At 43.7% G+C, this 26,682-nt stretch overlaps 1 protein-coding gene across 3 annotated transcripts in view; it reads left to right on the top strand.

The window, feature by feature from the left end:
* The window catches only part of LOC148773064 (E3 ubiquitin-protein ligase TTC3-like), a 128,635-nt gene extending 109,274 nt beyond the window's left edge, over positions 1 to 19,361 (top strand). For all 3 annotated transcript variants that reach the window (XM_088834496.1, XM_088834497.1, XM_088834495.1), the window contains 9 exons: positions 64 to 203; positions 2,520 to 2,588; positions 4,214 to 4,310; positions 6,012 to 6,112; positions 8,607 to 8,697; positions 9,492 to 9,593; positions 11,479 to 11,816; positions 14,349 to 14,475; positions 14,648 to 19,361. In XM_088834496.1, the coding sequence (XP_088690622.1) occupies positions 64 to 203; positions 2,520 to 2,588; positions 4,214 to 4,310; positions 6,012 to 6,112; positions 8,607 to 8,697; positions 9,492 to 9,593; positions 11,479 to 11,816; positions 14,349 to 14,475; positions 14,648 to 14,824 (1,242 nt within the window). In that variant the 3' untranslated portion in view covers positions 14,825 to 19,361. The remainder of the gene's footprint in view (positions 1 to 63; positions 204 to 2,519; positions 2,589 to 4,213; positions 4,311 to 6,011; positions 6,113 to 8,606; positions 8,698 to 9,491; positions 9,594 to 11,478; positions 11,817 to 14,348; positions 14,476 to 14,647) is intronic.
* The last annotated feature ends 7,321 nt before the right edge of the window (positions 19,362 to 26,682 follow it).

The raw sequence follows: 26,682 nt of genomic DNA, 5'->3' as shown, positions 1-26,682 counted from the left end.
TTTTTAAAAAGAAAAAAAAGTAAATCTTCCCATTTATTTAGATACTTTCTAAAATGTTTTTAGATCTCAAAGACAGAACTAGATTGGTTCCTTGAAGATTTGAACAAGGAAATAAAAAAATGGGAACAGGAGAAAAAAGAAGTCCAAGAAAGACTAAAGGCACTGAAGAAGAAAATGAAGAAGGTGTTAAATGGCAGTGAAATGTGAGTAACACTTGAAAGCAGTGATTTTCGTTTATTTTTAATATGGGTGTATTTTGAGTTATTTTATCCTTTTTAGTATTCAGTTTCAGTATAAGTGAAATTTTAGACACTGTTCTCATTTCCTTTTAAAGAACATCTGTTGGGAATTATCTCACCTACAGCTTTTTCTAAACCTCTCATATTTATACATAATTAAAAGTAGGACTGCAAGTCCAAGAACTTACTTCCGGTCTGAACACCACCTCTTTCTCTGAACATTATCTTCGACCCCTTTTCTTTGTTGTAAAATGAGGGGACTTGTCTAGATCTAAGGTTCTTTCCAGCACCAAGAATCTGTGGTGATCATTTTGTTTGTTATTTCTACCCTGAATCTTTAAATTAGTAAAATTTGGTCCTGTAATATGAAGGATTCAGTAATACTAATACATTCAGGCAGTTGTCAGATGGGCTAGGTTTGTTTTAAGATTCTCTGCAATCCATTCCTAACCCGTTTCCGTAAATAATCGTATGACTCCTCAGCTTAATTGCTACCTACTGTTGAACAAAATACGTGAAGCTTGATGGCTTAAATTAACTTAATTTTAGTTTGATCCGGATCTTGCATTCTGAGCTGTCTTGGCTGGACCACCCTTCTGCTGGTCTTGTCAGTGGTTCCGCCTGTGGCTGCGTTTAGCTGGAAGTTGGCTGAAATATTTTGGCCTTTCTCTCTGTGCAGTTTCAGGGCTTCTTCCTCTCCACGTGATTTCTTCATGTGACTTTTATCTGCAGCACAGTAGCCACACCTCCTGTGTGATGGCTAAGAGCTTCCAAGAGTGCACAGGTAGAAGCTGCCAGGCCCTGTGAAGCTTCAGGCCCAGAACTGTCAGCATCACTTCTGCCACATTTTATTGTTTTGGGCAAGTTGCAAGCCTGGTCCAAATTGAAGACCATTAATAAGGGGGGCGTGGTTCTCTGGGGGCTCCACTGACCACACTCACTGTTCAGGGCATTTATGTTTTGTCCACTTGCTGTGCCCTGTGATCAGGTGAATTTCATTATGAGTATTGCTAACCTTAACCTTTGGACAGTTTTTAAGTAGTCATTTATAAAACATGATGAAATGGAAAACACTGCATATGTCATGATATAATTTTGATTTTGCTCAAAGTAGTTTCATTAGAAGAACACATTTATGGAAATCTAAAAAGCTTTTTACCTCTTACTGTTTGAGCAAGTACCGTCTTAATTTTTAAGTTACTCAAAAATTCTGGAATATTTATATTTTAATTTTTTCATATGTTCAGTTCAGACGTACTATCAAACTAGACGAAATAAATGAAACTGAGACTGTTGATAAGAAAATTTTTTTCTGTGCTATCGTAAAAATCATTTCTGCTGAGGATAATCTTTTTATTGTCTTTTCACTTTATTAGTGTATTTGCTTTTTCCTGTTGTAGTTTAAAGATAGGCTATAGTCTTCTTTATGCTTTTTGTACTTACCAAAAAAAGCTAAATTTTTATATTTAGATCTTAAAACTTTTTGGATCTCTTAGAGAACAACAAAGGTGTATAAGGTTATTTCATTGATTTTTCTACGCTTTAGATCACAGTTGGTATTCATTAAGAAATGAATGGTCACAGAGAGCTCATGGTTGGTGCAGTGATGCAAGTCAGAGATAATTGTTGAAGGAAGGCAGAAATTCCATGAAAAGCTACCCAGTATTGAAAACTTAGAGGAACAGTTTTACGAAAGAAGCGAAATGGCATTTTAATTGGTAGTTTGTGGAAACAGGTTTGTACCCAGTAGAGATGACTGTGAAGGTGTGAAGGAGAGCATGAAAGAGGCAGAGCCCTCTTGGCACAGGGCATTGCTTATAAAGAGTCAAAGATTTACACACTTTGTTTTGAAGAATCATCCTACTGTGTGCATGCGTGTGTGTGCGTGTGTAATTGGACTTTAGGCTCTGGCTTAAAAAACAGAAGGCTGTTTTCATTTTGAGTGAGAACCTACGTTACACTGATGATGACCCAACACCTTAGTCCTCTGTCTTGTGTTGAACCACCTGGATGGAGGTGCTCCTGACAGAGGACTGAGATGGGGTCTGTGCTGCAGACCCACGACGTAGAGTGAAGAAAAAGGCGATTGCCCTCCAGGTGTAGAAGGGAAATTTTTCCAAAAGGAAAAGGACCCAGATTCTTTGCCTATTTAGAAGATAGTAGAAATGAAACGAAATGTAAAGAAATCAAGAAATGTTTGCGTGGATGTAGAATTTACTGTGTGAGATTGTGCTTTTAAAAATCTTTGAAAATTGAAATTTGGTGATTATTCTTTTGCAGGTATACGCCGGAAAACGATGGAAAGGAAAAGTCACTTGAATTACTTCTGGATCAGTCCCTTGAAATCAGGCAAATTAAGCTTAAATTTATTTTTATATCTTACTATATTCTTAATATCAGAGGCACAGTCTAAATATAGTTAGTCATCCAAATATATTTTTGGTTATATGTTTCTTTTAAATAATTATTTCTCTTTTAAAAATTTTGTTTTATTATTTAATTAATATTTAAATAAATTTATTCTTATAAGTATTTTTATTTTATGATGTTTTCTACTTTTATTTCTCATTGTCAGTATAAAAAGTCCTGAATTTAGCATTGTTTATTACTCTTCATTTCCTTTGAATTAACCTGAAACTAAAAATGTATTTTAAAAACTTGTGTTACATGAAATAATAGTCTCAACTATTATATGGTAGTTCATTGCGCTATAATTAAAGAATTATTAAAGAATGTTTGTTATGAACCTATAAAAAGTTTTCCTAAAAGCCTCTTGATGAAAGTGAAAGAGGAGAGTGAAAAGGTTGGCTTGAAGCTCAACATTCAGAAAACAAAGATCATGGCATCTGGTCCCATCACTTCATGGGAAATAGATGGAAAAACAGTGGAAACAGTGTCAGACTTTATTTTTTTGGGCTCCAAAATCACTGCAGATGCTGATTGCAGCCATGAAATTAAAAGACGCTTGCTCCTTGGAAGGAAAGTTATGACTAACCTTGATAGTATATTAAAAAGCAGAGACATTACTTTGCCAACCAAGGTCCGTCTAGTCAAGGCAATGGTGTTTCCCGTGGTCATGTATGGATGTGAGGGTTGGACTGTGAAGAAGGCTGATCGCCGAAGAATCGATGCTTTTGAACTGTGGTGTTGGAGAAGACTCTTGAGAGTCCCTTATAGTGCAAGGAGATCCAACCAGTCCATTCTAAAGGAGATCAATCCTGGATGTTCATTGGAGGGACTGATGCTCAAGCTGAAACTGCAATACTTTGGCCACCTCATGCGACGAGTTGACTGACTGGAAAAGACTCTGATGCTGGGAAAGGTTGGGGGCGGGAGGAGAAGGGGACGACGGAGAATGAGATGGCTGGATGGCATCACCGACTCTGTGGACATGAGTTTGAGTGAACTCCGGGAGTTGGTGATGGACAGGGAGGCCTGGCGTGCTGTGATTCATGAGGTCGCAGAGTGTCGGACACGACTGAGCAACTGAACTGAACTGAACTGACTGCGAATAATGTTTGTACATACTGGCAGCCAGTATGTAAAGTTTATTAACATAAACAGATTAAACTTCACCTAGAGAAGGAAATCGCAGCCCACTCCAGTATTCTTGCCTGGAGAATCCCAGGGATGGGGGAGCCTGGTGGGCTTTCCTCTATGGGGTGACACAGAGTCGGACAAGACTGAAGTGACTTAGCAGCAGCAGCAGCAGCAACTTCATAAAAATGGGGAACCCATTTTGCAGCATTCCCACCAAATAACTTACTTTTAATTTCTCATCTTCCTTTGATCGTTTGCAGAGAGCTCATATGAGTCTTGTATTAAGTAGCCAAATGTTGGGCAAGAAGTTTCTCTGGAAGATGTTCTATTACCTGTTTGTGGCATGACTTCAGAGCTAACCTGACTTCACCCTTTGTGAGCTCACTGGTTATGTTTTTTTCAGTAAGTTTTTTTGTTTTCTTTAATATTTGCAGCAATACGTTTACAAATGAGAAAATAAAAATAGAAGAGAGTATAAAGAAAGGGAAAGAGCATTATGAAGAGAGCCTTCAAAGGGCTGTGGATGCAGAGGTGAGTCCGAGTGCTCAGTGACTGACAGATTGGGCAGGGTGTCATTTGTTTACTCTGCATTTAATTACACAGGAGCAGGACAACATTGCTGGGGCGTGTGGAGGCTGAGGGGTATCCTTTCACCCCTAATCCTGCCTCCCTGAAACAAATCACTCTCTCCTTGCCTGTAACTTTTAAATTGCTTACCTTTATGCTTATCTTATGATAGAGTGTACACCACATTTTGTGACTAGCTTTCCTTATTTAACACAGTTCAGTCATTTTCAATGCTCTGTACTTTTAATGGCTTCATTATATTTAATCAAGTGATGTACCATGAAGTAGCCAACCAAAAAACCTAGTGCTGGAAAAGGAACTTGGAAACAATATACTTATTAAGAATATATACTCCCTTTCCTCCCCCTAAAAGAATATATACTAATGTCAATATACTATTTGAGAAACTACTGAGATAAAAATAATTATCTCTGGCTATATTCTATTGGATTCCTGAAACATGGCTGCCTTTGTTTTTCTAATTTGCTAATAAGTAAATGCTATTTATTAGTAAATGTGTCTACGATTATTTTAGAAATGTAAGGAAGAGCTTAACTCATGCAGTCTGTAAACATAGGTCTTTAAAAGAAATGTCAGCTATGCAGCTGCTTTTCTAAAGGAAGGAAGGAAAAAAGAGTCCCAGTGTTTACTTCTGCTTTGTGTGGCCCCTTTTCCTGCACCTCTCTCCCCAAGTCACTCAGTTCCCGTCTACCACCATTGAGCAAGCAGTTTTGCCTGGTGGGCCCTGTCAAGATTACTGACACTTGAATTAAAGCAAGGCCAATCTACATTTTCTGCAGTGACTTTGACACAAATGGCCAATTGGCTTGTGTGGGGAGCCAGAGTCTAAAGTTTTCAAAGCTTACCCTTGTTGGTAATAACTGACCCTGAGCTGTGCAGTAGCCCCTTGTCGTGTGTCGGTCCTCTGTGTGATCGTTTGCATCTGCTGGTTGCAGACTCCACTCCATCCCCTCTTTCCCTCCCACTCGGCAACCACGAGTCTGCTTCCCAGGCCTTCAGATTTCATAGGTGCAGCCTTGGTGCTGTTGTGCAGGGTCGTGGCCCTCTGCTTACCGTAATCAGCACCTTAGATTATGCACACCAGGTTATACGTTCAGGAAACTTAGCTCTGTGCTCCTGCTTGAGCAGTAAGCCTTGTGGAAAATTTCTTATCTAAGAAAGTATCACTCTAGGAATATAATTTTACTATCACTTTATTATTCTGTTTTCAGATCCTAAAGTTTTTTTTTTTAATTAATTTTGGGCTGTGCTGAGTCTTCCTTGCTGCATGTGGGCTGGCTCTCTCTTGTTGCCCCAAGCAGGGGTGTCTCTTGTTGGGGACACAGGCTTTGCAAGCTCGGGCTTCAGTAGTTGCAGCACACAGGCTCAGCATTTGTCATGCACAGACCCAGCTGCCCCAAGGCATGTAGAATCTTCACAAAACCCACGGATCAAACCTGTGTCCCCAGCATTGGCCAGTGGACCACCAGAGAAGTCTGAAAAGTTTTAGTTCAGGTTCACCTGAGAGAAATGATAGTTAAATTCTGGTCACTCTTCTGATGATATGTCATTTAAGGAGAAACTTGAAAGTGGTTTAGAATGTTTTCTTTCACAGTTTTAAAATAGTTTGTTTCAAGATGCTTACATTCTCTCATCTAATGGTAGGTATCTGTGCTTGAAAACTGGAAGGACATGGAAGTGTGTAAGTTACAGACCATGGAGTCACAAGCTGAAGGGTTTCTCAAGAACCTGAAGCTAATGAACAGGTATTGTGGTATCACAGATGTCTTTCCACAATTGTTATTGTGGAAATAAAGATTAGGGCTGATTTGAGGAAAAATTATATTCAGTTCAGTTCAGTCGCTCAGTCTTATCCGACTCTTTGCAACCCCATGGACTGCACCACGCCAGGCCTCCCTATCCATCACCATCTCCTGGAGTTTACTCAGACTCGTGTCCATTGAGTCAGTGACGCCATCCAACCATCTCATCTTCTGTCATCTCCTCCTCCTCCTGCCTTCAATCTTTCCCAGCATCAGGGTCTTTTCAAATGAGTCAGTTCTTCGCATCAGGTAGCCAAAGTATTGGAGTTTCAGCTTCAACATCAGTCCTTCCAATGAATATTCAGGACTGATTTTCTTTAGGGTGGACTGGTTCGATCTCCTTGCAGTCCACGGGACTTTATTTTTAATAGTTACTATAATTAACGCATGTTCAATCATGGGAAAATCAAAACATATCAACAAAATGATAAATTATCCTAATTCATAAATTGAGTTATAACTAGTTAATTTAGTTTTATGGTAAATCCATTAAGGTTTGGGGGGAAAAAATTTATATATAGTTTTTCACTAAGTAATATATGGTGGTGGTTTAGTCGCTAAGTCATGTCTGACACTTTGTGACCCCATAGTCTGGGAACCTGCCAGGCTTCTCTGTCCATGGGATTCTCCAGGTAAGAATACTAGAGTGGGTTGCCATGCCTTCCTCTCGGAGATCTTCCAACCTCGGAATCGAACCTAGGTCTCCTGCATTGCAGGCAGATTCTTTACTGACTGAGCTAAAAGGGAAACCCAAGCAGTATATAGGAAACGTCTTTTCATATCAGTAATTACAATTCTCCAACCTAATTTTAAAAGGTTGAATAGAAGCCCATGTCATGATCTATTAAATAGCACTGTAGTGAGAGAGCTGGGTTGTTTGAACATTTTGCTATTAAAAGCTGCACTGGGGCAGATATCTTTATAGCTAAAGTATTAGTCACTTTCATGCAATGAATAAATTCCTGAAATGAAGATCACATTTTTGAGGCTTTTCAACAGTTGCCTTCCATAAGAATAGTTACTTAACAGTCTTACCAGTAGAGTGTGGGAATGTCGCTTTCAAAGATATTTACATATGGTCATTTTTTCAACTTCCTGGTGGCTCAGACTGTAAAATGTCTGCCTACAACACAGGATACCCGGGTTCAATCCCTGGGTCGGGAATATCTCCTGGAGAAGGAAATGGCAACCCACTCCAGTATTCTTGCCTGGAGAATCCCATGGACAGAGGAGCCTGGCGGGCTACAGTCCATGGGGTCACAGAGTTGGACGCACGACTGAGCAACTTCACTTTCTTTCATTTTTCAACCCTCCAAAATCTTTACCTGTTTTTGTTTATTTTGCTTTCTTTTTGGAATAAGGTTTACCATGGGCATCCAGATAGTCTCCTTCAGTCTAGAATTTTGCACTTTTCTATATGGATTTTTCCACATTACTTTTCATCTGGTTCTTTTATCATATTCCACACACAGGTTTAACTTTTTCATTCCTAGTGCTCTTTGATTTAAATTTCAAACCCTCCGTGTTGAACCAGAGATTCTACAGGTCATGAAAAGACAGTTTTAATGTTCTTTTTTTTCTTCTTTTTTCAAGATTAAGTTTATTTCACGTCAGAAAACCTTTTTGATTAAAGGTAAACTGGTATGCTGACTAGTACAGCTGAGGTTGAGACCGTGTGGTGTTTAGTAGCCAGTGTGCAGCCCACCAAGGTCTCTGGATTGTGGTGCATCTGGGAAACAGAGAGATCTCAGGCCTCACTTTACCTGATAGCGTTGGCTCCTTAGTGAGCCTCATGGTACACAGGTGCTCTTTCTTAGGGGGTCTGTGCTAACTCTGCTTATTCCACCAAAGGGTGGCAAAAGAAGACAGCCGTGAAAGCAGCGTCCTGGTTTTTCTTTAAGATGTATGAGAACCGGCATAACCCCGGATTGGTGGTGGCGATCTTCTCAATTGGAGTAGAAACCTTGTCTGTCACTCAGTAGAGCAGATTCATGAGGTGCTGAGAAGTTTAATGTAGCCTGTTAGACCCCACCCTTTGTTTTACAGTGAAGTAGAGATGAAGAGTTTATTGGAATGTATCCAGGCTGCCAACTTTTGGTTTATTTTTAGGTGCAAAGATAGCCTTTGATGTTAAACATGAAGATGTCAACTGACAAATTGTCTAATCTTCACAAATTTGAGGAGAGAAGTTAAAATTCAGGAGAATATGTGCTCTCTGTCCACCAGTTTTGGGCTTTGGGTTAGATCAGTCGATAATGTTTCCTAAAGTGTAGTGACTTTGTAAGATACACAGTTCTTTAAAAATCATCTTTTTTGCTATGTGTGCATGTTTCTCTCGTTATCTTTAAATGTTTATTTTCAATTGTACTTTAGTGCTTTAAATTTTTAAAAGTCTTCAAGTGGACATCAGCAGTTTTATGGTTTTCTCCTCTTTTAGTGATTCGGCAGCATATTCTGACATGGACTCAGACATACATTCATGGGAATCGTTTCTTTCTGATATTAGAGAAGAAATTGAGAAAGCAAAGGTAAGTTATATGGTATTTTATCATTCTGTCAAAATCTGATGGTTATAATTCTGAAAGAGGTAGTGTCATACTGAAACTTTCTTTTTTGGGCTGTTAAAGACTATTTTTTGTTGTTGTAATTAAGAATTTTTCATGAAAGAAATAGTATCTTCTTAACTTCACTCAGCCCTTGATTGATAGCAAAGTTATGTTTGATAAGGCTTGCTGCTGCTGCTGCTAAGTCACTTCAGTCGTGTCCGACTCTGTGTGACCCCATAGACGGAAGCCCACCAGGCTCCCCCGTCCCTGGGATTCTCCAGGCAAGAACACTGGAGTGGGTTGCCATTTCCTTCTCCAGTGTGGGAAAGTGAAAAGTGAAAGTGAAGTCGCTCAGTTGTGTCCGACCCTTAGCGACCCCACGGACTGCATCCTGCCAGGCTCCTCTATCCATGGGATTTTCTAGGCAAGAGTACTGGAGTGGCTTGCCATTGTCTTCTCCGTGATAAGGCTTAGAGCCTTCTAATTAATAATTAGAGTAATATTAATTAGTTAGAATTAACAGTTCTAGTTATTTTGAACTTCTTTCCTTACAAGAAGTAACTTGTAATTTACTTCTTACAAGTAGTAAGAAGTACTACTACTTCTTAGTAGTTATATTTCTTGGGAATAAAACCACTTGCATCCCAGTTATATTTCTTGGGAAATGGTTGAGCATTTGTTATGTATGTGTAGTAAGGGGGAAAATAGTATTAATAGACAGTTGTGGTTTTCCTTGGAATTTGTTAGAAAAACAACATTTTCCTTTCTACCTACAGTCTCAGTTTGAAGAACGAATTCAGGCAATTAAAAATGGTTCTCGGCTCAGTGAACTTCCTAAAGTGCAGATTTCTGAACTTTCGTTTCCTGCCTGTAACGCGGTGAGTCTGTCATGTCTCTTTTTTCCTTGTGGGAGGAAACAGCCAGAAAGGAGTGAGCCACAGTCTCTTCCCTGGCCAGCCGAAAGGGGTTGGCGGCTTCTGGCTTGGAGTGGGCGTGAGCTGGGTGAACGACTACCGCACCGTTTCCATCAGGTGCTGGGCCAAGCCCTCAGCAGAGTGGCCCGCGTTCACTCCTCACCCCGTGACCCTTCCGTCTCTGCGTTCAGCCTCAACTAAGGTAGTAGGCTCTGGAGCTGCAGTCAGAAGCTGATCTTGAAAGTGTTTTTCTTCTCAATACTGTGCATTCCTCATATTCAAATTTACTGTGGATTCATCTGCAAAAATAGAAATAAAAAAAGATTTAAAATGTTAAAAAGGTTAGCCACCTTGAACTGAGTAAAACATTCTGTTGAGCACCAGTGTTTTCAAGTTCTTACAACACATACAGAGCGGGGAAAGCATGAGATCTCAGTAGAATATTTTACTGTTAATTTTTAATTGTAGCTTATGAGATTTTATAAATGACTCAAAAGAATTTTAAAATTGAAAACCTTGGGAACTGTCGGTGTGCCAGGGGCTTGAATAGTAAGAACCCCTAAAAACAGTTTACTCTGTGTGTCACTTCTCTGCTATTCATTCATCAGGTATTTAGTGGTGATCAGGATTAGATGCGGTCTGTGCCCTCAATGCACGTGGGTTTGGGAGTGACTTCAAGCCCATAATTATAAGCAAAGTGTGCCAAGAGCATAGAATGCCATGGCAGCAGAAATCAGGGGGAACTAACTGAAGCCCGAGGCCTAGGCCTCAGCAGAAGCTCACTTGCTGGAGGTCTCAGTGAGCCAGAGATCTGGATATAGGAGTGGAGTTCAGCAGGCAGGAGAGGGAGGGAGGGAGAGAGTGGGGGTGTGTGTGTGATGTTTCAGGTCGAAACGTTCAGATGGAGGAAATAGCATATTTGGAGGCTAGAAAAAGAACACCTTTCACAGCTGTGCAAGAAGTTCACTAGGACAAAGGGGACTGTGGGGAAAAGATTGTGATACTGTACCCACGGGCCAGAACAAAGGGAGCCTTATTCCATAAGGTGTGCTCCGCAGTGTGGACTACCCCTCAGGTCACTGCGCAGCCAGTGTAGGTTTCCAGTTAGGAAATGACATCAGCCTGACTGCAGTATGGAGAGCTGGTGGGAGAGGGGCCCGGGCGAGGGATGTGCAGTGGATTGGGTGCAGCTCACTGTCCCCGCCAGGTCCAGTGAGAGAAGCAGCGGGGCTGGAGGGAGGAGAGCCGTTTCCAGTGTTCAGGTAGTTAGCTGAAAGAGGCGCTGCCTGTGGGAACTGACAGTTCCCACTCAGGGCTCAGCGTGAGTGTGTCGGGGAGTGGACGCCAAATCCGGTCTGTGTCAGGTGGCGCCAGAGGAAGAGCAGGTGAGGAAGCCTGCCCGGAGGCTGCATTTGCACACACAGAGTTTGAGCACCCTTGGAATCACCCAAGGGGAGCTGCCCGTTAGGAGGTTTGGATCTTGGGAAGGTACTCTAGACTGGAATCGTTTAAAACGGGGGCATTATTTGCAACAAGCACGCAGTCACGGAGGCGTGAGAGGGTGAGCCTGGGGTGCAGACTGGGGCTCTGACAACATGAAGGGCCTCAGCCCTTCGTTGTGGACTGCAGAGCTTCAGGGAGAGCCCAGCAGGGCCCAGCAGTGTGGAGCCCTGAACAGCTTGTTTTGAGAGAGACAGTTACCAGTGACTTTTAAGGACAATAACATGTAATTTGTTATAGTTCAAGTTCTGTGCACTTGAGCAAGCAGCATTCATTATAGTTGTGCTTAATCATTAGTCTTTGTTCATGGCTCTCTTAGTGATCAGCTTTTGTGTTGTATTCCTCCCAGATTCATCCTAAATTACTTCCTGAGTCTTCAGGCCAGGATGGTCAAGGTCCCTCCACTTCTACAAGTCATGGGACCGGAGACCAGACAGCAGCTCCCGAGGAGTCAAGTCTGGGCTCTGCCGCTGACAGCCCAGTAGAGTCGCCCTCCTGCAGCCAGAAAGCTCCCCAGCTGCCAGAGCGTGAGGGCACTGGCCAGGCAGCTGGGCCAGAACCAGGCCCAGTGGCTGATCAGAAGTTACCTGCTGCTCCAGAGCGTGCCACCCGTTCAAGCCCGCCTCCAAAGAAGCCGTTCAGTAGTGTTATCGAGCGCCTGTCGGTGGTGTTCCCGTGTTACAGCAGGTACGAATCTAAAACGTCAGCAACGCTGGTAAATGCTTTGTTGAACTGATGTTTCCTGATCAGATAACAGTTTGGCCAATTAGGAGCTGAAGTGGAAAGGACTGTGCAATTATTTTACTCAGAAGGACAAGCACTGCATTTGTCTTCCTTTTGTAAACATAAAAGTGAGCATTTTCAAACAGATTAACCCACACTCATCAGAACCCATGGCAATTTGCTAAGATTTGGATGAACTCAGTAACATGCTCCAGCAGTAATTATGGAATCAATAAATGAACTTCAAAACATTAGTTCTGTATCATTTCAGGGGGAAAAAAGTTTCACATATATCAAAGAAGGCAGCAGCAACTTACACTTTGTTAAACAGCCCCTCTGATGTGTTAGAGGTGTGAGTTGAGACTGGATACAATTTGCCAGTGAGTAGATGGAAAAACAGTGGAAACAGTCAGACGTGATTTCTTTGGGCTCCAAAATCACTGCAGATGCTGATTGCAGCCAGGAAATTAAAAGACACTCCTTAGAAGGAAAGTTATGACCAACCTTGGTAGTATATTAAAAAGCAGAGACATTACTTTGCCAACAAAGTCCGTCTAGTCAAGGCTATGGTTTTTCCTGTGGTCATGGGTGGATGTGAGAGTTGGACTGTGAAGAAAGCTGATTGCCGAAGAATTGATGCTTGTGAACTGTGGTGTTGGAGAAGACTCTTGAGGGTCCCTTGTACTGCAAGGAGACCCAACCAGTCTATTCTAAAGGAGATCAGTCCTGGGTGTTCATTGGAAGGACTGATGCTAAAGCTGAAACTCCAATACTTTGGCCACCTCATGCGACGAGTTGACTCACTGGAAAAGACTCTGATGCTGGGAAAGGTTGGGGGCGGGAGGAGAAGGGGACGACAGAGAATGAGATGGCTGGATGGCATCACCGACTCTCTGGACATGAGTTTGAGTGAACTCCCGGAGTTGGTGATGGACAGGGAGGCCTGGCGTGCTGTGATTCATGAGGTCGCAGAGAGTCGGACACGACTGAGCGACTGAACTGAACTGAACTGAAGGTGTATGAGCATGTTGTAGAGGGAGAGGCAGGGAGAGCTGATTTACAGTGTGTGTCAGTATCTGCTGTAAACAAAGTGAATCAGTTAGACACACACATATATCCACTCTTGTGGATTCTTTTCCATGTGGGTCATTTCAGACTATTGAGGAGAGCTCCCTGTGCTGTGTAGTAGGTCCTTATTAGTTATCTGTTTTATGTATAGCAGCGTGTAGATGTCAATCCTAATGTCCCAATTTATCCATCCCCGCTTCCCCCCAGGTAACCATAAGTTTAACATCTGTGACTCTTTCTGTTTTGTAAGTTCATTTGTACCATTTTTTTTAGTTTCTGCACATAAGCAATATCATACGATGTTTGTCTTTCTCTGACTGACGTCACTCAGGACAGCCTCGAGGTACATCCATGTTGCTGCAGATTGGGAGAGCTGCTTTTGACTAAGTCAGCCAGAGTCATCAGTTGGGCACTTCAGTAGTGCTCCTGCATCAACCTCTGACCTCACTCTCCAAATGGGTACGAGGGGGCAGAGGGACTCCTTGTCTCAGACGAGAGGGAAGGTGAAGTGGAGGGAATGTCTCAGGGATACAGCGCAAAAGAGAGGAATCCACATCCAGGAATGATCCTCCACACCCCCCGTGTTACTTCTGTCTTTGACACAGTATTAGTCATAGTCTCTGGGATGAACTTCTGAAGCACAGTTAATTATGATTGGCCAGAATTAATGTTTTTCGTTTGTCAGTGGAGCCCTGGCCACTTGGAAGTAAGTGTATCTTGTCTGCACCTGGACATATTTAGCCTAAGTTTGAGAAGCATTGTAAGTTCTCTCAATAGCAATTACCATGCAAGTTAGTAAAAATAGTCAAGTTGTAATTACCAGAAGTACCTTACAAATAAACTTGTTTGCAGCCCTGTCTAAATTTGGCAGAATAAACATATGCTTCCTAGGTTTCCTGCAAGTGAAAGCATGTGAGGCATTAGTGCTGTAGATGCCAAGTTCCTGTTGATTAATGACATAATCACATCTACTGCCACCTACGAAAAATGTGAGAAAATTGTGAAAACTTGGTCAGATTTTTAAAGGGAGGAAGTAAAAAAACAGTTTGTTCTTAGAGATTTTATTGATTTCAAGTCAGATCCAGTGGTGTCTGATCATTCCGTGATTTTGCTTAAAGCTACAGTATGTCCAGACTCTAAAGAAGACAGGTTTCTTAAGTAGGGAAGGAGATCTGAAATGGATCTGTCCGGTACACTATTAACTTTGAAAATCTATTAAAACAAATAGGAATAATGTTGAAATTTTCACAATGCTTTCTTTTGGAAGACTGATTTTACTGCTTGTACATACAGTTACTGTTGTTTACAAATGAATTATTTGTGTATTTGATTTCATTTCTTTTCATCTGCTGGGTTGATACTGGACATAATATTTCTTCACAGTAGAAAACTTTGACTTTGTCTTGACTTCCCCACTTTCCCTTTCAGCATGGAGCTTGCTGGTTTTATTAAAAAAGTTAGGAACAAAAACAAGACCTCTCTGCCTGGATTGAGTATTGATGAGATTGTCCAAAGAGTGACGGAACACATCCTTGATGAAGAGAAAAAGAAAAAGGTCAGTGTTTCATTTAAATTCAATGTATACTCCACTTTCTTCCTATTTATTTATAAAATGTGAGAATCATGGGGGGAAATACTTCCGACAAGAGATAGGAGCAGTGTAATAGACAGCGCTTAACGTTTTTGGGTAACTGAACTTGCTTCCCTACTAAACATTCTGACCGCAGTCAAATCCAGGAAAGGACTGGAGGCCGTCAGCACCCAGCTCTGCTGTTCCTGCGCCCAGGGCCGCCCAGGACCTGCCCTCTGTGCCTGTCGGAGCATCACCCGAAACCAGGGGGTCGAAGACCGAGGCCGTCCCTATGAGTGCTGTGTGCATGACCGTGGCGTTCCCTCTGTTCTGATGAAGAGAGGGAAGAAAGCAGCTGCTAGTCCATGATGTAGCCTCATGTTTTTCATTTCTCAATGAACTTTCTTTGAGCTTCCATTAAAAGCGACGTTTAGGTGACTTGACTGTTTGGTTAGAGGAGCTGGTGACTATCAAGGTTCTCCCCACCGTTGTGGGGACTTCAGGGTCCCTGCATGTGGGGACAAGAGGCGCAGTGGCCACACCATGGACACGGGACCTGTAGACGGTTAGATCCATTCCTCACATCATGTGTGAATAGTTGGCAGAATTGATTTTTGGCCGTTTTTCTTCTTTGTGACCATAGGGTTTGGAATCCCACAAACTTGGTTCCATCACTAATAACACTGTGAGCTTGGATCATATCTGCTTGTTGGGGTTGTTGTCTGGATGAAGTGCTGTGGTGGGATTAGCAGGATCATGCACTGTTCTCAGAACAGACTGACTGCTTCCCTCCCCTCCCCCTAACGTTTCTGGGGACAGGGGGGACTTGCTGAAATGGGCTGAGGTTCCTTTTATTTGATATACTGATGTAAATTGTTTATTGTCCTTTTAGACAATGAGAATGTTAGTTACATAGAACTTTCTATAAAATACCATTATATCTATGATCTCAGTTGATAAGGTATTATAACTGTCTTAATGAATGAGGAAACCAAGGCACTGATGACTCATGCTTCTGGCTGGTGTTCCTTCCTTTGATTTGCATGTGCGGCATGTAATTCCCTGTTCTCACCCACACAGACCTCGCATGCTGGGGACCATGCAGTAGGCACTGAACATGTGGTTGGTAGGGAGGTGGTCCCCTGGGTGGCTCCCAGCCATGGGCTCCAGGGGGATTTCTGGCATAGATCACGTCTTCCCCTTCTGTCCAACTTCAGGTGGAAGTAAAATGAGAAGAGCTGCAGGCAGAGTGGGGTCGGCAGTGCAGGACTGCATGGAGAGCGCTGGTTCGCTGACCCGATCTAGGCTGTGCCTCCTTCTCTGAACTTGTTTTTATCCCTCCCATTGATTTTCACTTTCCACCAGCCTTCAGAGATTTTCCTCGTCACATACACTTGGGTGCCAGAGGGTACCCCCCCCCTGCCCCCACTGAGAAAGCTTATACTATGCAGAGCATTCCTGCCAAGCCTGGCTGGAGTCCACTCCCTCTCAGGGGTGTTCTAGCTGGTCATGTGCTCTGTGGTCCAACAACCAGACTAGCTTCTCAGCATTCTCACTGATTTGTGTGTGAGTATGAGTGTGTGCGGGCGCACATGCACAGTCATACGCTTATTGGTCACCCCAAGATAGACCATAATCACCTTTCGAGGTGAGATTACTTTCTGTTTCACGGTTCCTGGTAATAAAGATGTGAAAGCTGACTTATAAGAAAAATATGTATTGAAACCAAGACTTAATTTGCTAATCATAGGTTTTTGTTTTTTTTTTTTAAGTAACAATGTCTTGTATTTTTAACCTCAAAACCACAGAAATAATGTGGTTCTTAATAGAACGTCCAAATAAAAAGAACATACAAAGAACCCCAAAACCCACCCTCTAAGGGTAACCAGTACTATCATATTGGTATGCTTTTTTTCTAAACTCTTTTTTATCTGTGTGTATGTGTGAATTTAGTCAAAACCATATACAAATGTTTGTGTTCTTTTTACTTAGAAATAATTGTGCTGAATTTGTCATGTTGGGAAGAAATACCTGTTTTCTAAACTTTGTGCTATGTTGAGTCACTCTATCATGTCTGACCCTGTGGACTGCAGCTCCCCAAGCCCCTCTGTCCATAGGGGAGTCTCCAGGCAAGAATACTGGAGTGGGTTGCCATGCCCTCCTCCAGGGGATCTTCCCAACCTAGGGTTTGAGCGCAGGCCTCCTGCATTGCAGGCAGATTCTTTACCAACCGAGCCACCTTGCAGAGGCCTTGACCTGCTGTTTCCCCCCGGCGCTGTTGCCTCCAGTTCTCCCAGACCGTTCCCTGGGGGCCCTAGAGGGGAGGTGAGGCGGGGGAGCGAGATCACGTCTGTCCCATCACTTCCTGGTGCCCGGTGGTGGCTGCAGTGCCCAGAGGGACAGAAAACCCTGCTCAGCAGTTCAGGGATTCACAACCTTCAGGCGCTGCCCCACCCTACTCCCTGGCTGTCACCCACTGCCGGGACTGCATTTACTCACTTTCTGACAGTTCCCAGAGCCTCCCTTTGGGGCCAGGTTCCTCGCTGGCTGCTAAGAACACACGGAAACAAAGCCATTTCCTGCCTTTGGGGTGCTCAGAATTAAGAGGGGTCAGTGAGAGTCGAGGAGAAGGCCGCGACGTGGAGTGGGTGCTGGGGGCTGCAGAGAGGCCATGATGCCCGGAGTCCTAGGGTGGCACCATCTCCGCTTCCACGTGAGAATGCTGTCTGTGTCCCCAGACTGTGAGTGGCAGGCTGGGAGCCCTCCCACTCACCTGTGTCCCCTGACAGGGATGTTGTTGAATGAGCCATCAGTTTGTTTTTATTTGATTTATGCAAGTAATTCACATTCATAGAAACTTTAGAAAAACAGCAAAGAAAAAGTTAAATCTCTCAACCAAAAGTAGCCAGTCATCATCATTAACATTTTATATCTTTCCAGATTCTTTTCTGGGCGTTTCTATATACAGACATTCTCTCTCTCTTTAAAAACTTAAATTCTGTAATCAGACGATACCTACTATTTTGTTCAGTTCAGTCGCTCAGTTGTGTCCGACTCTCTGCAGCCCCATGAATCGCAGCACGCCAGGCCTCCCTGTCCATCACCAACTCCCGGAGTTTACTCAAACTCATGTCCATCGAGTCGGTGATGCCATCCAGCCATCTCATCCTCTGTCATCCCCTTTGCCTCCTGCCCCCAATCCCTCCCAGCATCAGGGTCTTTTCCAGTGAGTCAACTCTTCGCATGAAGTGGTCAGAGTATTGGAGTTTCAGCTTTAGCACCAGTCCTTCCAATGGATAGTCAGGACTGATCTCCTTTAGAATGGACTGGTTGGACCTCCTTGCAGTCCAAGGGACTCTGAAGAGTCTTCTCCAACACCACAGTTCAAAAGCATCAATTCTTCGGTGCTCAGCTTTCTTCACAGTCCCAACTCCCACATCCATACATAACTACTGGAAAAACCATAGCCTTGACTAGATGGACCTTTGTTGGCAAAGTAATGTCTCTGCTTTTTAATATGCTATCTAGGTCATAAGTTTCCTTCCAAGGAGTAAGCGTCTTTTAATTTCATGGCTGCAGTCACCATCTGCGGTGATTTTGGAGCCCCAGAAAATAAAGTCTGACACTGTTTCCACTGTTTCCCCATCTATTTCCCATGAAGTGATGAGACCAGATGCCATGATCTTTGTTTTCTGAATGTCAAGCTTGAAGTCAACTTTTTCACACCCCTCTTTCACTTTCATCAAGAGGCTCTTTAGTTCTTCTTCACTTTCTGCCATAAGGGTGGTGTCATCTGCATATCTGAGGTTATTGGTATTTCTCCCGGCAATCTTGATTCCAGCTTGTACTTCTTCCGGCCCAGTGTTTCTCATGATGTACTCTGCATATAAATTAAATAAGCAGGGTGACAATATACAGCCTTTGATGTACTCCCTTCCTATTTGGAACCAGTCTATTGTTCCATGTCCAGTTTTGTTAGCCTGCTATTATTCAGAGAGCTTTTGGGACCAGCTTTCTGTACTTGGTGGCTCAGATGGTAAAGCATCTGCCTATAATGCAGGAGACCCAGGTTCGATCCTTGGGTCAGGAAGATCCCCTGGAGGAGGGCATGACAACCCACTCCAGTATTCTTGCCTGGAAAATCCTATGGACAGAGGATCCTAGTAGGCCCCAGTTCATGGGGTTGCAAAGAGTCAGACACGACTGAGCAACTTCACTTTCACTTTCTGTACCAAGGATTATGGAATTCCGTCAGGATTTTAATTAGCCTCACAATAATCCATAGTGTAGAGGTGTTATAATTTGTTACTGTCTCCAGCTGTTAGGTAATTAGATGAATAGTTAATTTGTAGTTAGTACCATACTTCTGGTATGCTGCTGCTGCTGCTAAGTCACTTCAGTCGTGTCCGACTCTGTGTGACCCCATAGACGGAAGCCCACCAGGCTCCCCCGTCCCTGGGATTGTCCAGGCAAGAACACTGGAGTGGTTTGCCATTTCCTTCTCCAATGTGTAAAAGTGAAAGTGAAGTCGCTCAGTCGTGTCCGACCCATAGCGACCCCACGGACTGCAGCCTACCAGGCTCCTCCATCCATGGGATTTTCTAGGCAAGAGTACTGGAGTGGCTTGCCATTGCCTTCTCTGACTTCTGGTATAGAATGGGATAAATAGATATTTGTAGTATTTTAACTGTGAGTGAGTTAACTGTATAAATCATGTTTTTTATCCAAGAAAATGAAAACTTTGTTTTTTCCTAAGAAATGTTATTCAAAAATAAGCTGTTCCCTCAGTCTGCTTAACTATAATTGAGAATAATTTGCATCCTGTGCTGCAAAAGTTTTGGAAAGTCACTTGTGGGAAGAGTTCTTTGTTACTGGGATACCTTTGTTTCCACAGGTGTCTTGTTCAAATTCCTGTGAAATCTGCCGAGAAGTATTCAAGCCCAAAAACATGCGTGAGCTGCAGTGTGGGCACAGGTTTCACAAAGGGGTAAGAGTTCTCTGTGGCTGTTTTCATGTCACACATTCTGACTATGGAGTATTTAGAAAAGAGAAAGGGACTTTTTCCCCTAGGCTTCGGTCCTTGCGTTTTCCAAGCAGATTCCAGATGTGCTTGTGCCCATGGTCGTCGTCTCCTTCCCAGAGACTGCTGTTGGCGGGGAGTTTACTCCGGGCCTCTGGTGCGCTCTGTACAGTCCTCTCTCCATGTCAGGTGGAGAAGAGCACTTGGCTCTATTATTTGCTAAAATTCAAAGAGTGTGATTTCCTTAAAAGCTCTTACATGCATTGTCAAACAGATAGACAGTGAAATAGGTTGTCGGTTTAGTGCAGAATGTGAAGTAAGTTTAACATTTTAGAGAAGAGAAAGGAAACCTGACGGGCTCCATTGTGCCTGGGGGATTCTGGCTTGTGCCCCTCCAAGATGGGTGTTAGCTGTTCTGGGGTTTTGGGTGCTGTGAGCACTCCTCCTGCACCCCAGCTGCTGGGTTAGAGCCCGTCCTGTCTCTGCTCTGTGAGTGTATGAATCCCTGAGAGAAGGGGCGCACACTCTGTGTGTGCACATGCATGTGCGTGCGTGCACTCAGTCATGTCTGACTCCTTGTGACCCTGTGGGCTGTAGCCCACCAGGCTCCTCTGTCCATGGAATTCTCTAAGCACGAATACTGGAGGGGGTTGCCATGCCTTGCTCCAGGGGATCTTCTAGACCCAAGGATCGAACCCCGCGTCTCTTGAGTCTCCTGCATTGGCAGGCAGATTCTTTACCACTCGTGCCGCCCAAGAGTCCAGGCCGACTGCAGTCTCTCGTGTGACCTGTGTCCTTCCTGGGCGGGGGCCCCACCAGGCCGACTACAGCCTCTTGTGTGACTGCCTTCTTCCTGGGCGGGGGTCCTGCCTGGGCTCTGAGCTTACCACACTCAGCTCTATAGCGGCAGCAGGCCAGCCACTGTGTGTGTGCAGACTGGGGAGGGACAAGAACAAGACTGGGCAGACAGGGGGGTCCAAGGAGCTGGAAGTGCCGGCCTCTGGCAGTCAGGGCAGCTGAAGCACAGACTGGACCGGAGCGGAGTGGGAAGGGGAGGCGCAGTCAGGCCCCGAGGCTTAATGGTCACATCCTGAGGTGGAATTCCTTGTTCCTGGGGCTTGGTCCAGACCCCTGCCCACTCAGGCTCTGGTGTCCCTGGGTGTTGAGTGGCTCAAGGTCCCCCTGGACGTCATGATTGATAGCTTACAGTGAAGAGGGTCAGATTCATGGCCTCTGGAGGAGAGAATTTGGTTTCCAGGCCAGAGATGACGTTTGATCACTCAGAGGTGTGTAGCAGACTTTTATTACAGTGAAAAAGGGACACAGAAAGCCTCTGACATAGGCCTCAGAAGGGGGCAGAGTGCCTGACCCATCTGTCTTAGCAAGGCCTTATATACTTTTTCAGTTGGTTACTAACAATAGAGAGGTCTTACCAGACCCACTCCTACAGCATACCTCTTAAGATAACAAGTCTAGTCAGAAGGTTCTTGTTAAGAAAGAGAAACATGTCTTCAAACAAGATACAGTGTTATTACGTAATCATTAGTACAGAGCTTAAGGAAAAACAAAGGGCTTCCCTGATAGCCCAGTTGGTAAAGAATCCGCCTGCAATGCAGGAGACTGTAGTTTGATTCCTGGGTCAAGAAGATCCCTTGGAGAAGGGATATGCTACCCACTCCAGTGTTCCTGGGCTTCCCTGGTGGCTCAGCTGGTAAAGAATCTGCCTGCAGTGTGGAAGACCTGGGTTTGATCCCTGGATTGGGAAGATCCCCTGGAGATGGAAAAGGCTACCCACTCCAGTATTCTGGCCCGGAAAACTCCATGGACTGTATAGACCATACACAAAGAGTCGGACATGACAGCAACTTTCATTCTCACTTTTAAGGAAAAACATCCCCTGAGCAAGATGACTTGTTTTGTTGTGTAATTATTGGCTCTGGGCTTAAAAAAGTCTTATAAGATGAAGGAATGTAAACAAACAAAAAACACTCTCCCTTTCTCCTCCTCAAGGGCCCCAGACTCCTTGACCTGCCTAAGAGAGTCACTCTGTCACGGTGAAGTCGCCGTGTCTGCCGAGGCGAGTGGCACAAGAGAGCTGAGGTCCCCAAGCTCCTAAAGGGCCGGCTGATTGTCTTCTCTCATTTCAGTGCTTCAGGCAGTGGCTGAAGAGCCAGCGCACCTGCCCAGCCTGCCTGGGTCACGACCTCCTGTCAGAGGAGTAGCTGCTCTGCTGGAGGAGGCCCTCCTGCTGTTCTTGGCAGCTACAGTTCACGCTGGAGATACGCTGCTTGTTGAGTTGGAAGACTAGCAGTGTACTCCCTTTGGTATCGAAAGCAGACAGCTGAAGCTTCTTTACAGTCTGTGTCGCAGTGCTAATAAATGGAACTCTTTAATACAGCTGAGAGTAAGTAATTTCCCAACTCTGACTAGACATACAGTGATCGCCAAGTGGTGGCTGATAAAATCACGTGTAACCGCTTCCTTCTGTGGCTGCTGCAGAGGCATGCTCTGAGATGGAAGGAAAAGATGGTGCGTGCCTCAAAGCAGGACTCAATTTTATCAGCATCCTTGGCCTGCTAAAGTGCCCCACGGGACAAGGTTTTTGAGATCGGTATTCCCGAACTTACACCTACATTTTTCCTCAAAGATTTTGCGTTTTAAAAAATGAGCTTAAGCAGATCACCTTTTAATAGGTTGTAATGTCAATATTGGCTGATTTCAGACCAGAAGATTCAAGATTCATGTGATTTTTCATTTCATCATTTTTTCTCCCCAGTAGATTTGTAACTTCTTGTTTTCCATCTTTCAAAGACATAGTAATTTTTGAAAATGAGTTACAAAACCCTTACTAGCATCAGCCAAGACTTCTTAACCCCTGAAGTTGAGGCTCCCTCATCATCCCACCCCCGGGTCTGGAGCGGACTCTTTTTGAATACCTTACTGTTCTCGTTAGTGACCTTTGTTCCCCTCTCTGAGTTAGACAACAAACGTTCGGGTATCTCTGTCTGGCACACAGCAGCAGCTGAGGGAAACAGTCACCATCATCCCCTTTCCTTACCCCACCACCAAAAAGAGACACTTGTGTGATTAGACAGTCCTGAGATGTTGCTATTATAGTCGTTCACCTTTGACATTTGTGTAGAGTAATACATGCACTCTTGTACTGTAGCCTGAGAACAAAACCGCAGCTGCGTTAGACAAACCGCTTATCTTCAGTGACTGATATCAGTAGTAGACATAGAACCATGAATTCTGGGCACATTCCATCTCTCTCAAACCGGAAGGATCAGAAAGTGTTTTCCATGCGTTCTCTGTTTCCCTCAGAGTCCCAGGTTCACGCGCTGACACAGTCGGCTCCGTCAGCTTTGCTTCTCCCTCGGTTTTGACGTCTTAGTGACTTAGTGCATAGACGCTCATTCCATATTTTGAAACAGGTCCCTAAAACATTGTCTGCATGTTCAGAATGACTAGGACTTGCAGATGTGAAGGTACACAGGGACCTGTGTTCAGCAGCAGGCACAGCGGGAAAGAATAGCTGGAGAGCGAGAGAATGTGTTCGTGCATAACCTCAAATTGCTACTTGTGAACATGCCTTACACGTGTCTTTTGTTGAAATAAAGAGCATTCTAAAATAAGAGCCATGTTATCCATTCTTTGTCTAATTTAAAGCATTCTGCTTGAAAATTCAAGACTTACATTACGCTACCAATTTAAAGGTGATTTGTTTGGACAGAAGAGCCACTGTACGTCTGAGGAGTCTAACCAAGAGTTCCAAGGAAATTTTCAAACCTGGATCAAAGTATCCTTTTGTGTAATTAAGCAGAGATTGCTAAACTAAAGTTCACAAGATTGGAAATCTGAATGGTCTAGGCTAAGATGAGAGGTTTTTCAGGCAAATACGTGTGAGAGTGTTGAAGTTAACCAGATTGCATTTCTCACTGTTGATCTTTGTGAGGCACTTGCGGAGGGTTAGCAGACTTCTGGTTCACACCAAAATGATCTTAATACGTGGTCCTGTCCCAGACCCTGTGGCGTGGACCAGATATGCCCGTGGATGATTTAGTTTGGACCAGATTTTAGGGACCTTTTGGTCCGTATGGATACAGGACTACTTAGGCTGGTGAGAAAGGGCTCCCTAATAGAGGACCTCCTAGTCTGCCAAGCACTAAGAGACAATCCAGGAAAGCCAGTGTTACCAGTCTCTGTGTTCAGTCTGGTAGCGTTTAATTCAGAATAGGGTGTAACTTTAAGCGGACTATTCCTGAGAGTTTGGATTATTTTCCCTGCTGAAAAGTTTATGCTATACATAAGGCATAATCCAATACAAAATTGAAATGTTACCCTAGCGTTGCAAACCATTACCACCTTTTTAAAATGTATTTCTTTTAATTGGAGAATAATTACAGTATTGTGATGGTTCTTGCCATACACTACTACATTTTTAAGGTAATTTCAAAGACTATAGAAGCAGGTGGGCCAGGTGATCACAACACAAGACGGAAGCAGTGAAATAATTTTAGGAAGCATTTCCATCAGATGATGCTCTCTGGAGAAACGGGTTACGGAAAGCAGGTGAAAGAGATGATAGCAGAGGGGGAAAGTTCTTTCATCATCCTGGGAAGCACTCGCTGATGCAGCTGATAAACAACAGAGAGAGTCAAGTCCTTGTGAAGACTTTGAAAAGTAAAAGTAAAGACGGGAAGGCTTGTCACAATGAAGATCAAAATCATCTCCAACGTAACCCTTCTTCAAAGAAACAGGAACTACTTTTCAGGCATTTTAACTTTTGAGTTCAGTTCAGATGCTCAGTTGTGTCCAACTCTCAGTGACCCCATGAATCACAGCACTCCAGGTCTCCCTGTCCATCACCAACTCCTGGGGTTCACTCAAACTCATGTCCATCGAGTCGGTGATGCCATCCAGCCATCTCATTCTCTGTCGTCCCCTTCTCCTGCCCCCAACCCCTTCCAGCATCAGAGTCTTTTCCAGTGAGTCAGCTCTTCGCATGAGGTGGCCAAAGTATTGGAGCTTCAGCATTAGAATCAGTACTTCCAGTGAACACCCAGGACTGATCTCTTTTAGAATGGACTGGTTGGATCTCCTTGCAGTCCAAGGGACTCTCGAGAGTCTTCTCCAACACCACAGTTCAAAAGCATCAATTCTTAAGCGCTCAGCTTTCTTCACAGTCCAACTCTCACATCCATACATGACCACTGGAAAAACCATAGCCTTGACTAGACAGACCTTGGTTGGCAAAATAATGTCTCTGCTTTTTAATATGCTGTCTGGGTTGGTCATAACTTTCCTTCCAAGGAGTAAGCGTCTTTTAATTTCATGGCTGCAGTCAGCATCCGCAGTGATTTTGGAGCCCAAAAAAATAGTCTGACACTGTTTCCACTGTTTCCCCATCTATTTCACATGAAGTGATGGGACCAGATGCCATTTTAACTTTAATCAAACTTAATAAATGTTAATCACCAAACCTTATTCAAAGAAGATTGCCTCACCATAGCTAATCCCCTTTTCCTCTTCACTCTGATGTGATTTGCTTAGAGGGCACACCCACCTTCATGTAGCCATATACCTTCAGTGCTTTGCTGAGAAGGTGGGCACACCTGGACACCAGTGAAAACAGATGTGTACTGAGCACCCACTGTGTGCTAGGCCCTGGGCACAGCATGCTGACACGGCAGTGAAGTGACACGGATGCCATGGAACTCGTCTACTGTTTACAGACAGTTAACAAATTCAGAATGTAACTTGGTACCAAGGAGGACTTTAAAGAAGTGTCAAGGAAGGTATACAGATGAGTATTAGAATCCCTATAAAGTGGCTAGCACAGTGCCTAGCACATGAACCTATGACAAAGGGGATCTAGTAACTATTACTCTGGTCAGAATATAGAAGTTGGATAGGGAGAGAGCTTGGTGGTCTTGTGTAAGAAAAGTTTCATTCGATTTTGTTGTTCAGTTGCTAAGTCTGTCTCTCTAACCCCATGGACTGCTCGCAGCACACCAGACTTCCCGGTCCCTCACTATCTTGCGGAGTTTACTCAGACTCATGTCCATTGAGTCGGTGATGCCAGTCCAACCATCTCATCCTCTGTTGCCCTCTTCTCCTCCTGCCCTCAGTCTTTCCCAGCATTAGGGTCTTTTCCAGTAAGTTGGCTTTTTGCATCAGGTTGCCAAAGTATTGGAGCTTCAGCATATTCAGGGTTGCTTTTCATTAGGTTAGGAAGTCTGGATTGTGGAATGTAGTCAGATAGAAAAAAGGAGGAGAAGAAATCCAATCACCTCAAAGTTATTTCAAAAAATAACAGCTTTGTTCCTGAAATCTCCCCAAGTTGACTTTGGCTACATCATGATTCCATAGTGAAGGATGATCTCACCTGTGGCTGTCCCATTACCTGGAGGAGCAGTTTTGAGGTAGCTTTTCTGTTCAGTTTGGGTTTAGGACCAGAGCTCTGTGCCTGGCATGGCAAGGGTCTTGAGTTGGTATGGTAGAGGCCTGGGCAGGTTCATTCCACTGGAGGAGGCATGTGACCCCAGCTCCCCTGTTTGGGGGGAGGAATGTTACTGTCATTGCCCCCAGCTTATATTGCCTCTTCTGGTTGGATGGCATCACCGACTCAATGGACATGAGTTTGAGCAAGCTACAGGAGTTGATGATGGGCCAGGAAACCTGGCGTGCTGCAGTCCAGGGGGGTCACAAAGAGTTGGACACAACTGAGCATCTGAACTGATTTATGATTCATCCTTTAAAGGAACAAGAATGACAAAATATTCAGCCAAAGTGTAGAAATTAAACACTAGTAAACTACAAAATCCTAATGAGACAATCATCAATAATCAGAAAAAAAAAAAAATCTGCTGTCTACATTAAGAAAACTAATTTTGGGTACACAAACAGGAGAAAGTCAACCTTAACCTCACACCGTACGCAGACAGTTCCCAACAGATAGGTTCCAGTAGTCCTCAGTGTGAAAAGTGAAATAGTGTTCCTACAGAAAACAAATCTTGTCCTCAGCAAAGATTTACTAGGCTCTAAGTGCTAGCCATGAAGATAAAAATTTGATCAATTGGGTATCGTTAACAATTCATGACTTACCAAGTCAAGCTATGAAGTTGAGGAAGCTTGTAATACTCCAGCAAATGTTCCAAGATGTAAAAAAA

The sequence above is a fragment of the Moschus berezovskii genome, chromosome Y (genome assembly GCF_049115385.1).
Source record: "Moschus berezovskii isolate FMDL1 chromosome Y, NW_MosBer_1.0, whole genome shotgun sequence".
NCBI lineage: Eukaryota > Metazoa > Chordata > Mammalia > Artiodactyla > Moschidae > Moschus > Moschus berezovskii.
The sequence above is the reverse complement of the archived record's forward strand: the minus strand, read 5'-3'. Positions and strand labels throughout refer to the sequence as shown.